The 14,343-nt window shown below is 33.5% G+C and overlaps 3 protein-coding genes, 1 long non-coding RNA gene and 2 other non-coding genes across 7 annotated transcripts; 5 read left to right on the plus strand and 1 right to left on the minus strand.

Moving 5' to 3' along the window:
- The first annotated feature begins 155 nt into the window (after positions 1-155).
- Positions 156-1,544, plus strand: LOC149588186 (uncharacterized). The gene is made up of 5 exons (XM_089862991.1): positions 156-629; positions 695-837; positions 904-1,029; positions 1,093-1,203; positions 1,264-1,544. Exons 1-5 carry the CDS (start codon positions 350-352, stop codon positions 1,363-1,365), a joined length of 762 nt encoding a protein of 253 aa, XP_089719117.1. The 5' UTR covers positions 156-349; the 3' UTR covers positions 1,366-1,544.
- A 221-nt stretch (positions 1,545-1,765) lies between these two features.
- LOC149588187 (uncharacterized) lies at positions 1,766-2,372 on the plus strand. The gene is made up of 3 exons (XR_016380017.1): positions 1,766-1,878; positions 1,968-2,099; positions 2,197-2,372. It is a non-coding gene; the product is annotated as an uncharacterized LOC149588187 (long non-coding RNA).
- TRNAM-CAU (transfer RNA methionine (anticodon CAU)) lies at positions 2,212-2,284 on the plus strand. The gene has a single exon. It is a non-coding gene; the product is annotated as a tRNA-Met (tRNA).
- A 185-nt stretch (positions 2,373-2,557) lies between the features above and the next one.
- Positions 2,558-2,630, plus strand: TRNAM-CAU (transfer RNA methionine (anticodon CAU)). Its single transcript has one exon. It is a non-coding gene; the product is annotated as a tRNA-Met (tRNA).
- Positions 2,631-3,046: 416 nt separating this feature from the next.
- Positions 3,047-4,520, minus strand: LOC149588190 (3'(2'),5'-bisphosphate nucleotidase 1). Its single transcript, XM_089863152.1, has one exon. It carries the CDS (start codon positions 4,234-4,236, stop codon positions 3,298-3,300), a length of 939 nt encoding a protein of 312 aa, XP_089719278.1. The 5' UTR covers positions 4,237-4,520; the 3' UTR covers positions 3,047-3,297.
- A 385-nt stretch (positions 4,521-4,905) lies between these two features.
- Vap33 (VAMP-associated protein 33kDa) lies at positions 4,906-14,287 on the plus strand. Of its 2 annotated transcripts, XM_089863153.1 has the most exons (8): positions 4,907-5,153; positions 7,821-7,973; positions 8,077-8,180; positions 8,246-8,326; positions 8,889-8,978; positions 9,768-9,842; positions 10,907-10,993; positions 11,286-14,287. In XM_089863153.1, the coding sequence occupies exons 1-8, from the start codon at positions 5,096-5,098 to the stop codon at positions 11,517-11,519; spliced, it is 882 nt and encodes a 293-aa protein (XP_089719279.1). In that variant the 5' UTR covers positions 4,907-5,095; the 3' UTR covers positions 11,520-14,287. The 2 variants fall into 2 exon arrangements, with proteins under 2 accessions (XP_089719280.1, XP_089719279.1); XM_089863154.1 differs by lacking the exon at positions 9,768-9,842 and having other exon boundaries at positions 4,906-5,153.
- The last annotated feature ends 56 nt before the right edge of the window (positions 14,288-14,343 follow it).

Raw genomic sequence — 14,343 nt, forward strand, 5'->3', positions numbered from 1 at the left:
ACAAAACTTCTTTTCATCGTATCTGACCAACAACAACAACAAATCCCAACGCACTAAACGTCACAAATTAAACACAAAACTCCGTTCCTACAATCTACGTAACAGAAACTACGTTAGGTTCTTATACATTACCACACGTAGCTAAAAACCCGGGAAAATTTCCCCGCAGAATGTTTTTTATGGCGTATTAAAAAGCATCACATTTTTGCGTCTGATAAGCCCATAAGAACATTTGCTTTTTTAAAACAGTGATATAAGCTGAATCATTCAATTGGAAATCGCATTACAGTTGATTTTACTTTAGTGAAGCGTATTGTTAGCCTTACAAACAAGTGCAAAGCTTTGAAAGATGGCAACGGAAATGTCGCCCGCACGCGCGCTAGTTGAAGATGATGAGTGCCATGAAGGTCATCTCGTGGACCACAAGATAGGAGATGATTTGGGGAACAAACCGTTGTCCGAATTCCAAAGCCGAAGAGAAAAACTTCAACATCTTGTGATGCCCCTAGTTTCAAGTGTTTGGAAACGTCTACCTGGTATTGGTATAGTTGATACCATTGCAAGTGGTCTCGTTGCGAGACTCCATCAACGTCTTGTAAACGCCAAGAAATTCTTAGCAGATAATTTTTGTAAGTGTGTATTTGTTTATGTTGTAGACCCTAGGTTAGAACGTTTTATGTGAATAACCTTGCAGATGAGACTGAAGAAATCAAAGCCAAATGTGTTGATAGTAAATATATTGTAGTACGGAAAAGTGTTAGATTTCCATGTACTTCAAATGCACTGCTAGTTGTCCAGAAGCTGCTGAAAATCTACGCCAACAGGATTGAGAATCACGTAAGCGGGCCTATTTTCGACACTAATAATTCTAATTGACATAATTTCTCATTAAAACATTTTCAGGTAAAGAAGGTTCGCGGTATTCGAAAATACTTGAAATCTTTGGAGGTGTACACGCGAGTGGATAAAATTCCCCTCACTGAGAAAAGTGTTCAAGAATCTTCTGACGAGAACCATCATAAAGAAACGGTATGGCCAACACCGATTATGAAATTTGAAGATGTTTCTTGAATCATTCGTGTCTTTCACTAGGAGTCTCCAAGAAAGGACGATGGTGAACGTTTAGTAAATATTCTGGATTCACTGGATGCACAGTCATATCATTCTTCGGAGGATCCCGATTACGAACCCGATTATGAACAAGTACCATCATAAATTAATTACATTACATAAAAGCGATTGTTAATTTGCCACATATATTAGTTGACAGAGTCCACGTCAGATGATACTTCGTCATCGTCTTCGGACTCTCAATCTCTCTCCGAAGTGAACGATACAACACTTGAATATGAAGGCAAAGAATAGTTGAAAGTGTACGGATTACTTTTGTCCAAAATTATTTCCAGTAATATGTAATACTTGTTCCCGCTAGAGGTCTTAACTTTTAATTCTTTGTTTAGTTTCAATGTTTTTATTTTGGCAGAATCAATATTTGCACATTTTGTTAATTATGGTGTCTCAATAAAATATTTTAAAAATATACATTTAAGACTCGTTCACTCAGATGGAATATTAGTTCACCCACACAATCCGAAGGTACTGTTTCCATGTTTTAATCCATAGGGTCTCTGTAACACTATAATATAAAGGCTTCGTGGTTAGAGATCGATTCGCGGACTGAACCTTGAGGAACTTAACCAAACAACTTTTATAAACCTTCCCGTGGTGTTACTGTTATTTTTGCTGTTATCGACCATGCAATTTGGTGAAATTCCGTAATGAACTATGACTGTGTGTATATAACGAATTTCTGTGCTGCAGCGTTGAAACAGATGTTGACTTGATCCGTTAATGGATAATCTCCATGGCTCTAGCAAAGTGAGCTTACTAGGCTCGTGTTTCATATTAACACAGTGGAAACAGGGAGAAGAATCACCGGTGTTTCTTTTATTTTTTCGTTATTATAGATGCCTATTGCATCTGTGTTGGCTTTTTTTACATACATTCTTATAGGTTTAACGTAATGATTTAAAAGAAATAGCAAAGTTGGTAAATCATTCAATTAGTTACTGCTGCCCTAATCCTTGGCATTTAACTGAGTAAGTCCAACCAGCGGCATATTGCCCATGGAGTTTTCACGTTTAACACTGGAAACATGGATAAATAATAACTTTAGTTATCATTTATATATGTTAGAAAACATGCTGTATAGCCTCGATAGCGCAGTAGGCAGCGCGTCAGTCTCATAATCTGAAGGTCGTGAGTTCGATCCTCACTCGGGGCAACCGATTTTGCCTATGGAGTTTTCACGCTTAACCGTTCGCATGCAACTATCATTGAATACGGTTGACACGAAGCGAAATTCAACAAAGAAACATCCATTGACTTAGGTCTACCTAGTTCAAAGTATTTTAACAATTTTTTGTTTCTTATTTGTACGAAATAAATTACAAGAGAATATTGATTATTGTGTCTCCTGACTCAGGCCATGAGGGTTTACTTTACCACTTTGCGTTTTTAATGGACGGAAACATACTGCTGGGAAACATACTGTATAGCCTCGATAGCGCAGTAGGTAGCGCGTCAGTCTCATAATCTGAAGGTCGTGAGTTCGATCCTCACTCGGGGCAACCGATTTTGGATTTTCTTGCTTAGAGATAATTTAAAGATACCCTCTTTACAAGAACTTTCGACTTTTAGAGGGATCATTCAGATAACCTGGCTATGAACGATTTAATTAGTTCAAACAAGATAGGATGATTTTTGACGCTGATTGTCTATTGGTTGCAGGCTTCGAAATAAGGATTTTTTTTCCAAACTGTCCCTCTGGACGAGAGACCCCCGCTGCTGGTGTCTTAAATAATTAAACTAGTGAAGTACAGTGCCCTTTAAACTCTGTATTGAAGTTTGATTTGTTAAAGCAATCCTTGGGACCAGTGAGGGTTGGGGTTTGATTTAAAAAGTAGTCCAAACTGGTTTTGGACTAGTGGACTGTACCAACTACCAAAGATGCAATAAGGAGAGTGAATATGAGCAAACAAAAACATTTTTAGAATATATGAAACTTTATTACCATAACAATTTTCAACAACCATGATAAAAAATTTATTATGTAAAAATCTGGCTTAAAGTATAACAAGTCGAGAATTTACAATTTGTGAATAAAAAAATAATCTGTGAAAAATAGAATATAAAAAATATCTATCTATTACCGGAGCTTTTTTGGAAAATTTCATACCATTGATAGGGCCCTAAGCGCCCAGCTAAACCAAATAAACATTTAATAAGAAAAAACGTTCATGAAATTAAAGCATTCTTAACATCTCCAGGAACTTTGGAAACAAATGATTCGTGAATAGACGCATCGTAAGTTGCCAAAACTCCAGCGGAATTAGGATGATCAACATTTCGGTCATATTGAAGATCATATCCAAGCATATCAGTCAGCTTTCCACCACAAGCGTGAAGGAGAGCCTCAGGGGCGCAAGTATCCCATTTCTTGCAACCAGGACTAGCGAAGACGTAAGCGTGCGCGTGACCTTCAATCAACATCAAAACTTTGTGACCGCAACCTCCGACTCTAAGAACTTCATCCGGTTTAATAGCTTCGATAGCCGAGTTGATCAATTTGCTCGAATGGGAACGAGTTGTGGTTACGAAGCATTTTCCAGCTGGTGGCAAGGTGCGAGTGATACCGAACGATCCAAGACCTACAACTCCCCACATTGTACGACCAATCTTCGAAGGATCAGTTTCTACCTTGAAATTGTAATAGGGTTGATGGATGACTCCCGCAACCGCTTTTCCATTTACAGCGATTCCAACCAAGACAGTCACGTGGTCTAGAAGTCCTTGAGTATATTCGGAAGTTCCGTCTAAAGGATCAACCCAAATAACTATATCTTCTTCTTTGACGCCTTTAAATTCCTCGGGACAAGCGTGAGATAGAACGCTGGCATCTAGGTTAGTTACCACCCAATCGTCTGGTATTTCTTTAGTTTCCAGAATTTCTTCACCAATGATAGCCACATCCGGAAATTGCTTCTCAAGTGAAGCCACAATGCATCGTTGAACTGATCTGTCAGCTTCAGTTTGCAAGTCATTAATGGCTTTCTGAACGATGCCCAGTTCACCTTTCTTCATTATATCTTTAATAATTGTACCAGATCGGCCGACTGCGGTGACCGATGCCGAGACCAGTCTCATAAGGAGGGTACCACTTGCAGCACTCATCATTGAATTTAAAAGATTTAATACAAAGGCTTAGGTAAAAGGCTTTATGTAACCAAACCAAACTTCTCCTATAGCTCGAAAGGAGATAAAAACTGAACCGAAATAATGAGCGCTAAATGAAAAACCGAAAAGTACTGAGTCACTCTCTAACCCAATTTAACACCGAGAACTGTAATTAACGAAGTCAGTGCAGCGGCAAAATTCCAAGAATAAATTTAACCGGCTTCCCAGTCACAATCACTCACCGCAAAACGATCCAGTTTCCACTCCACTTATCTAGAACATGTGACAAGCGGACGTGATAATTTACTTGAAGAGAGTATAAAAGAGAGGAGTAGAACTTTGGAGTCTCCCCTAAGCTATGACGTGAGTGGTGTCCAACTCACACCCGTGACTATGGAGCAAAGACAAACTGAAGAGTGAACAGTGCTGAATGCTCACTGAACTGAAGGGCGCGTTGACTCCGTTCAGTCCGACTTTGGACATAGAGATAGGAACAGGATAGGAACATAAAATAGGTATTATTTCAAGATCTTCCCTTCAATGTCGTCTGCTAAAATTTCCAAATCGGTCAGGCCGAATCTTTTCTATACTGAACTGAACTGAAGTGAGTGACTCGAGTGAGGAGTCCGACCAAATGGTGCAGTGGGTTAACTAAATAAAACAAAAATATTTTATCTCTTCGGTTCCGCGATTACAACAACTGGCCAAAGAGTGTAATACCTCCATGTCTGCAACCATGCAAAATTTGGCATCTTAGATTTTTTTCCCCGTTGGGCTCTTGATCATATATTTTATTGCGGGAATCTAATAGCTGAGATTTTGCGGTTTTCGTTGAAAAACTGTGAATTAGAAAGTAAAAATGTCTAAAAAGGAGCAAGTGTTAGTACTGGAACCGTCAAACGAACTCCATTTTAAAGGTAATATAATTTTTTTCCCTTTAGGCTTAGCGCGTAGCGGTGAGAATCGCCAATTTGCCCAGATTGCCCTACAGCGAGCGAGCATTTTTACCTTAGAGATCTTTGTTTAGCCTTGGTTGTTATCTGTAACATTCAGTAACACCCATGTTTTAACCATAAACTTCGCCCAAAAGTCACCGATTCATTATAATTTGGAACGTAATGCTGTAGAGCCCATTTAAAAAGAATTATTTTCTATAATTACACTAAAGGCATATAACGGTACATTAAATTTGCAAGCTTTTTACATAAGTCCAGTATCTTTATCACTTGTGATAAGATGTAGACCTAAATATTAAATTTTGAATGTGTGACTATGGATTAATGAATTTAATTAGAAATTCGAGACATTTTTGTTTGATAATATTCTTTTGGTGTATACACTTTTAAGACATATTCTAAATAAATTTAGAATATTAAATTTTAAGTAAAGCTTAGATGACTAAGCAACTGTCTAATTTTCAACCATAAATATATCCTTAAGTCTTAAGTGTCAGTCACCAGTGACATCCAGTATTTTTCTTAGGTGATTAGGCTAAACTTAGCCTTGCTTAGGGTTAGTTTACTATCTCAATTAATTTAATTAAGACTCAAAAAAGGTTCCCCTAGCATTCCCAACAGTTATATTCAAAGCAAAAGATTAACATTGACTTAGAAAAGGTTAAAGGGGAAAAACTAAGTCATAATGTATTTGCATTTTCACTTGACCATGCACTATGAGAGGACTTGTAATGTCTCAGAAATTCAATAATGGTTAAAGGAAGTGCTACACTAATCCATAAAAAACTTAAATTAAAATTTACTGAGGAAATTCTGAAGATGGGGAAACTTCTTGAGAAAATAAAGGAATGCTGTTTCTTTAGAAATGTTTGGGACTTAGTGATGCATTCAAATAGTAAAGAGAAAAAAAAAACATGTAGAGGAAATATATTTGGAATATTTGCTTTAAAGATGAAAGGGGTCTTCATTCAGTGACCTTTCAATTTCCTACCTCTTTCAACATGGTAAAGAATAAGAAGGGAAAGATATAAAAATATAATTAGCTTAATAGAATAAAAATTTAAAATTATGGAATTGTCTATATTTTAAAGGGATATTTAAATGGGACAGACTTTGTAGATTTATTTGTAAAGTTACATAAAATTATAGAAAAATGTTTTATTGGGAGAGGTTACCCAATAATAATAATGTTTTTTTATGAACAACAAGAGGAGTTTCAAAAAACCCGCGTGTCAGAGTTATCACCTTCAAGTGTGAGAGAGAGTTAATAATTAAATTTGCTAAGTGTAATTAATAATTAGTGCTTTATGATTCTAACAATTCTGTTTGATAAAAATGGTTGTCTGGTGAATTTTGTTCTCAATGTAAAGAGTCTTTCAGATGATATAAGTTTTGGCTCAACTAGATTAGTTTATAAAGTGGTTGCCGAACTGACACTTTTTTAACACCAACTCATTTGGTGATTTAGTTAGTTATTTCAACTTATATCAACGCTACCTAAGTTGTTAACTCAAGTTGACTCTTCTATTTACTTCAGTCTAAACGTTGTATCACAGAAAAGGCCTTAGTCTGTGTTATTTTTAACAACCCTTGTCAATCACCTCACTTTCGAGATAATTACACGTGTTTTTAATTTTGTCTTATCAATGAAGTGAAAATATAATTCACGGTAGATTTCCCATACCTGATATGGGAAATATAGGTACATCTACTTGTGACTATTGTTGTTATTTATTTTTTTAACATTTTAAAAGACACATCAATTTCAAGTGTATTGATCAATACTACGTTGAAATACACTTGAATTTTCAATTTATTTATTTTTTAACCTCAAATGTTGATTTTTCAAAGCATTGTCCAGGTGTGGCAAGACTTTATCTCGTGAAATAATAGTAGAGAACTTTCCTCTAAATCAATTCTACAATTTCGGCAATTAATTGCTGAATTATTATTTGACAGATGGTTGGTTAGCTCATAAATATTTTTTTTTTTTTTTTTTTTGGAATTTAAAAGATTGTGTATTTATTGTTCTATATGTGTTTGTGCTGTGCTGGTAACCATGGTTCAAATTAAAAGAAACCCCAAAAAACCCACGGGTTTTATTGGGTTTTACCCTCCATAAAAAACCCACTTTATAAAACCCATCACTAAGATCTTCAATTTTGATGAATTTGAATGTTAGAATAATTTCACTTTAAAGGTAGTTTAAGATATTTTTTGTTTCAACTTTAAAAGCATTATTTAATAATATTTATTATCTTTTATGAAACCTTTTAAGACTTAATACTAGGCCTAGAGCAGTTCAATTCCTACAATGCAACTGCTAAAGAAAAAAAAACAAATAAAACCTGGTGGGCTGGGTTTTTTTTTTTCTTTTTTTTTTTAATAAAACTCGGTTTTATTTTTCGAACTCTGCTGCGATTTTTCTACCAAAAATAAATATTACTATTAAATACTGAGGATTTTATTAAAAATTTTGAGGTTGTAACATAGATTATTATAAACAAAAGTAAATATTAACGCAAGCTTCGCTTGTCTAACAAATTCAAAAATAAGCAATTGCCATTGCTATAGGCGATGATGGTAAAATTTGTGTAAAACTTAATATTTTTTTTTTCGTGTTTTCAGGTACTTTTCAAAACATAGTGACATCTTATTTAAAGTTGTCAAACCCTACAGAACAGAGAGTATGCTTCAAAGTGAAAACAACGGCACCAAAACAATATTGCGTACGACCTAACAGTGGCATTATTGAAGCTAAGGACTCTGTTCAAGTGGCTGGTATGTCCCTCCTCCGCCACATAACACACACATATATATATATATATATATATATATATATATATATATTTGACTTTAATTGGGATTAATTTGAATTTTTCAGTTATGCTACAGCCTTTTGAGTACAATCCTGATGAGAAAAATAAACACAAATTTATGGTTCAAACTATGTTTGCTCCAGATGGTGAATTCAATCAAGATACACTGGTAAATGTTAACACTGATAAAATATTCGCAATTTCCGTGGTATTTATGTGAATTTTCTTTTGCAGTGGAGAGAAGCCAATCCCGAAAGCTTCATGGACTCGAAACTTAGGTGTGTTTTTGAACCGCTTACGGAACCATCAAATCGGGTAAGTTGTTTTGTTTTTAGGTCTAAAAGGGTTGTGGCAGTACTGGTCACAATAATTGAGCTATTTGATATTTAAAGGAAAAGTTCGGGTGACATTATGCATTAAAAGAACGGCCTGTTTTTCAATCTAAAAGGAAAAATAAATGATCTCTTATTACAAAATAATTAGCATTTAATTAGACTTAAAAATAATCAAGGACTACTGCGACATCCGCCATTGGTTTAATGGCGTCTGCTACACAGAACCTCCCTTATCCTCCCTTACCCTTGCCTCTCTCAGCATGCGAGAATTCAACCAATCCTGTAGTGGTAAATGGTTCGATTTAGCAGACGCCACTAAATCAATGGCGGATGGCGCAGTAGTCCTTGATTATTTTTAAGACTAATTAAATGCTAATCATTTTGTAATAAGAGTTTATTTATTTTTCTTTTAATATTTAATTCCTTTTATATTTAAAAAAAGGCTGTTCTTTTAAGGTATAACGTTAATGTTGCCTGAACTTTTCCTTTAAACTCAAAAAACCTACGGAGTTGTAATGTTCTGGAGGGTTTTATTACTTTAGAACAACATTGATCCAGCTTCAGCAAATGGAGATGAAAAAATTACACCAACAAAAGCTGTTTCCGAGAGTCAATCGAAGCCATCACCTAAAGTCAGTATAATAATAAGTCTATAAACTATTTTTATACTATTTTCTATTTGCATTGGGTTTTATTTTACTTTGTTTCAATAATGTAGTTTTAACTAAAACCTAAACTAATATCTAACTAGTCACGTACTATGTTTTGGTTTCGTTAGTGTTTGAAAGCTGGGTTAATGGTTAATAGTAGGCTTGTGAAAAATAAGCCTACGTCATATGCAGGGATTTGGGAGAAGAAAGATCGGGGATTGGTTTGTATCTAAAAAACACGCTTGGAGCGATGCTAAAAATGGTATGGGTTTGATCAAGCTAAGGCCATTAAACACAAATTGACTTTAATGATAAGCTAAAACCCCCGTTCTTCTAATGGCATCGGCTGTCGTCGCCCCTAGCGGGAATATCCCGAAACTTTTCTACTCATAGATCATGTTATGGCTATGGTTTGGGTCGAACAGGTTTCAATATTGCCCTAAAAGAACCACGCGCTGTATCTCCATTCCAGCGTATGTGTTTAATGGTCTTAGGATCAAGTAGGCCTTGGTAAAGACCAAAAATGTTATCAGGGATATTTGCGAAATCTGTTTAAAACATTTTGAGGGTTTGTAGAAAATGTTAAAGCACATGTAGTTTGCTTTCAGTCTGTCTTTTTATTCCACATGTGAAGTCTTACTTTGTTAGCCTGATTATTATCTAATAGCACAGCTAGTGTGCGATTATTTCAACGTTCACTAAAACCACGTTCAATAACCAATACCAAGCTTTGTGTGGTTTGTCTCTTTTTTTTGTGTTGCGCTCTTACAGGGTCATGTAGAGACTTCAAATAATGAGGAAGTAGTCTCAGTCAATAAGACACCGTCCCAGAAGTCCTCTCCAAAGGTAAGATGCCCATGTGACCCTTTAGGCGCATTACATATATTATATATACCGTACCAAAAACCCCATCCGGAATTTTGGGGATTCCCAAACGAGTTGCTTTGAATGTTCAAGGTAAAATTGTCAAAGCATTCGTTTTTGAAACGACCCCCCCCCCCTTGTTATAAGTTCTTGTTCAACAAGCACTTGTCTGTGACTAGAAAATTATTGCACCGAATGCTGCATGAATGGTGTTTTTTTTTGTATAATTTAATAACAAGTAGAACTACTCATAATTGTGCATAACATATCCTTCTCGGCATTTTGGCTAGAATAATTTATAGATGATTCGTTTTTAAGTGTATCAAGTGAAAACAGGACATAGTTAAAATGTTTTGTGGGTATTGTACGTTGTACACTTATGAGTAGTTATTTATGTTACTTGTGCTAGATAGACATGGTTTTTCTTACAGGTAGGTGGTGAGTGTCAATTTAGGTGTTAGAATTTTGGTTATATTCATTAATTATGATGTATATTTGTGGTGGAAATCATACCAGTAGATCTATTAAGAGGTGTGGCTAAACATTGTGAGGTAGAAATAATCAGCTCCTTCATTCACTAGCTAAAATCGTCGGAGAGTTTAACAGCATGTTCTCACCTTTGACACAGGCTAGAAAGGCATATCATAAAATTGTAAACTGGTGTATTCATTCTTCGGGTGTTATGCCATAAATTTGAAAGTTAAATATCGGATGTTTCTAGCTTCAAATTTTCATTACGCGTAATATCATTAGTTCATAGGATATGTTCCATAAGTTTGTCACTAGTTACAACCTGGAGCTTGTCATGAAGTGAATGACGTAGGTGAAACTTCATATATCCTCGTAAAGTGTTGCCTGGTGAGGCGCTGTCAAAGGCTTAGTAATGCAGACTAAATAGAAAGATCCGCGCGTTCTCGAAATAGCTCGAGCTGTAAGTCTCTAGCATTACGAACTATAGGTAGTGTATTACTTACGGAACATATCACTTATAAACTTATGGTAATATTAAACTTGGAAAATAATCCATATATTTCTTTGTTTTTCAGGTAGGCAGTGTTGATCGAAGAAAAATTGAGGATGTGGGACGCTCAAAGGATGGAGTTGTTGGAGATAGCAACGATGTCGATAGCAAGGTACTATCTTATAGGCATTCTTTAACGTTAAGATTTCATCCCAATGTCTTTTTACGAATTAATTAAAATAACGTACTTAGACTTAATTGTTTTTGATGAAACTTGAAAAAGGCACACCCTGATTAGTTACTTGTTAATTTGAGAATATTCCGGAAAGTAACTTAGCTGTAGTTTTTAAGTAATTGGAGGTGAAAAGCCCCGTGTTATTTAGCGAAAATTTGTCGGAAAGGGTGTCAAGTTGTATCTACCGATCCTGTATTACAATGAAAGATTCTTTAACATTATTTTTAAGGAAAATTTACGGCAAAGACTTCGCGGCCCTGAGACTAGTTCCGGCGGCGCGGTTCGCAGTGGACCCACCCAGAGATTGAAAGAAGAAAGTGATAGGCTTCGAGGCGTGGGAAGCTCCTACGCTGACACCAAAATCTACGCCCAACAATCCCAATCCACCTTCACTAACCTGCAGATTATTATTATGGTGGCGGCTTTAGCCATGGGAATCCTCATTGGAAAGTTCGTCTTGTAAAAATAATGACAAATAATTAATCCCCGACAACAAACTTAACAACAAAAATTGAAAAAAACAAACAAAGCAAGACAAAGCCTTCTTTCTTAATATTTCTTTTTCCTTTTTTTTTTTTTTTGGAAAACAAACAAACAAACAAACAAACAAGAAAAAAAACTCCAAAAAAAAATGTAATTCCTATTTTCATTTAGTCTATATTATAAAATTTTCTCTCACTCCCTCAAAAACAAAATATCTTTGGCTCTTTAATAACAAAAAAAGTTGTAAATTGCGTCTTGAAATAAATAAATAAAACCTTTTTAGTTATTAATTTAAAAAAAAAAATAACCCAATACTGTCGGAAATTATAATTATATATCAAAAAAAAAACAAGTTGGTTTTTTTTTTTTTTTTTTTTTGTAAAAGATGTGTATATAGTTAAGCTCGACTTAAGAATTATAGAGTTGTTAAAAAAAAAAAGACTTAGCAAAAATGTCAATTTTTTGATTATATTAATAGTTAATGTATAATTCTCTCGTCAGAAAAATTTTTACAGGTTTTTTTTTTTTTTGTAAAACTATATAGGGGTAACTTAAGAAAAACAAAAAAAAATTCATACAGCCTTCGCAAATAAACACTATATTAATCACTAGCCGATATTAATTAAAACAACAACTCTGAAATTATTATATTGTAACCATAACTATTGAAAGATTTGTTTAATATAACAAAACTGAAACTGAAACTGAAACTTGGTTTTTGTGTTTTATATTAGTTTTTACCGTTTTTGTCATTTAACGTGATGACAAAAATTAAAAACAAAATATGCCTGGTATAATCGCACATGTACGTTGAATTATCTATGATCCCCCGAAGTTTAGGTTTAAAGTTAAATTTTTTTTTTATTTTTTTTTTTTTTGGAACTTCAAATTCATTTTTTTTTTTGAAACTTCAAATTCATTTTTTTTTTGAAACTTCAAATTCATTTTTTTTTTGAAACTTCAAATTCATTTTTTTTTTTGAAACTTCAAATTAATTTTTTTTTATCGAGTAGTCTAAAAAAATAATAACTAAATAAAGAATGGTTTCGAGAGGAAAAATTAATACATTGTGATGCTATAGATTCAACCGTTAAAGTGGTTTATACGATACCCAAAAATAAGTAAAAACAAAATAGGGGCCGTAATTTAGGTTTAAAAGATATTAAAAAAAAAAAACATACAAACTATTAGATTAGTTTTAACCAAACCCAACACCAGCTCAATAGTAATTAAATTAAAGTTTAAAAATTAAATAAATAAATGCAGCAAGCACTTTGATGGAAAACTCGGCTTGTTCAGTTATTTGCAATATAGTTTCTATTAAGCAGGCACAGTTTTTTTTTATAGTATTATAATTATTATCAAAATAATCGCTTAGTTTTATAAATAAACTCAAAAAAAGTTCCCTGGACCATGGCCTAACTTCGGATTTTCTTCAAAAAAAAAAATAAATAAATAATATGGTATGTTTGCTCAGGTGTGAATTAAAAAAAAAAAAAAGTGGTTTTTAATAATAATTGGTCAAACATTATTTAATTGAATACGACTGGTATTATTAATTAATTAATTAATTAATTAATAGGTTTAAATAAAAGTCACAAAAGAAGCGGTGTGACTCAATGTATAACTTGATATATCTGTATAAATTAAGAATTGTAGTAAACTAATTATCAAAGAATTTAAAAAAAAAAAAAAAAACACGAAAAGGGAACGTTGGTTTGTTAATTATTAATTGTAATAGTTATCGTTCTGGTCAGTTAATAAATATTATTATATTAATTTTTTACTCGTTGAAATACATTGTTGAAGATAATGTCTTTAACAATATATTTCAAAGGGAGACAAACGACTATCAGCTGGGTATTTAATTTCTATTTTTAATTAAAGTAATTAATATTAGTTGAAGTTTGATAACGTTAGCGATCCCATTCCCATTTCCATCCCAAGGAAAGATTTGATAGTTTAATAACCGATGCTTAATTTGGCTGCTAGAATTCACTTATCATTCAGATATAAAAGCTCACAAAGGTACAAGCCAGCTAGCCAGCCATCTTGAAAAAATTGCAGAAAGCTAAAACACGCAATTTAATTAAAATTAAACTGTTATTTCAGTAAATAAAAGTTAAATTTCAGCTTTTAAGTCTGTTTGCCTCAACATAAATTTTGAAAAAAAAAAACTACAGGAAATTATCTTTTGGAATGTGCTTTACTTTATTATAATTATAATTATAATTGCGTAATTATTGAATTATAATTACGGCAGCTTATTGAAAAAGTGAATGACGTTTTTTTTTAAGTAATATACATTCCTTAAGATAGATTTTTGTAGTTCAAATTGGCTTAAGATTACGTTGAATTAAGCTTAATTATGCTATACTATTATGTTAAAATTTTATATAGGAGAAAAATAAGTAATAGTAGTTAGTATAATCTTTAGGTATTCGCCCCCCCACCCCCTCGCACAATGTGGTGAATTATTTTTAAAGTCAAGCGATCCTTTTATATATATAGAGCGTTTGACAAATCCCTCCAGTTTCTTACGTTTGTTTTTTCTTAATAAAAAAAAATTGTTCTTAACTGCTGCTTTTACCATTGTTTGTACAGTGTAATTTGCCTCAAAAAAAAATGTACGCAGGAATCTTTTTAACTTAAAACTAAGGATCCTGACTAACAAAAAAAAAAACATGGTACAAGTTGTACAACATTGTATGGAAGATGCATTAATAAAAATTAGAATATCAAACTTCATTCATTAAATTATTTTTGCATAATTAGCGGAATTAACTAATTGAAATTAATAGACT

This window comes from Phalangium opilio, unplaced genomic scaffold, assembly GCF_054372755.1.
Source record: "Phalangium opilio isolate 3A_F unplaced genomic scaffold, DU_Popi_V2 ptg000662l_1, whole genome shotgun sequence".
Lineage (NCBI taxonomy): Eukaryota > Metazoa > Arthropoda > Arachnida > Opiliones > Phalangiidae > Phalangium > Phalangium opilio.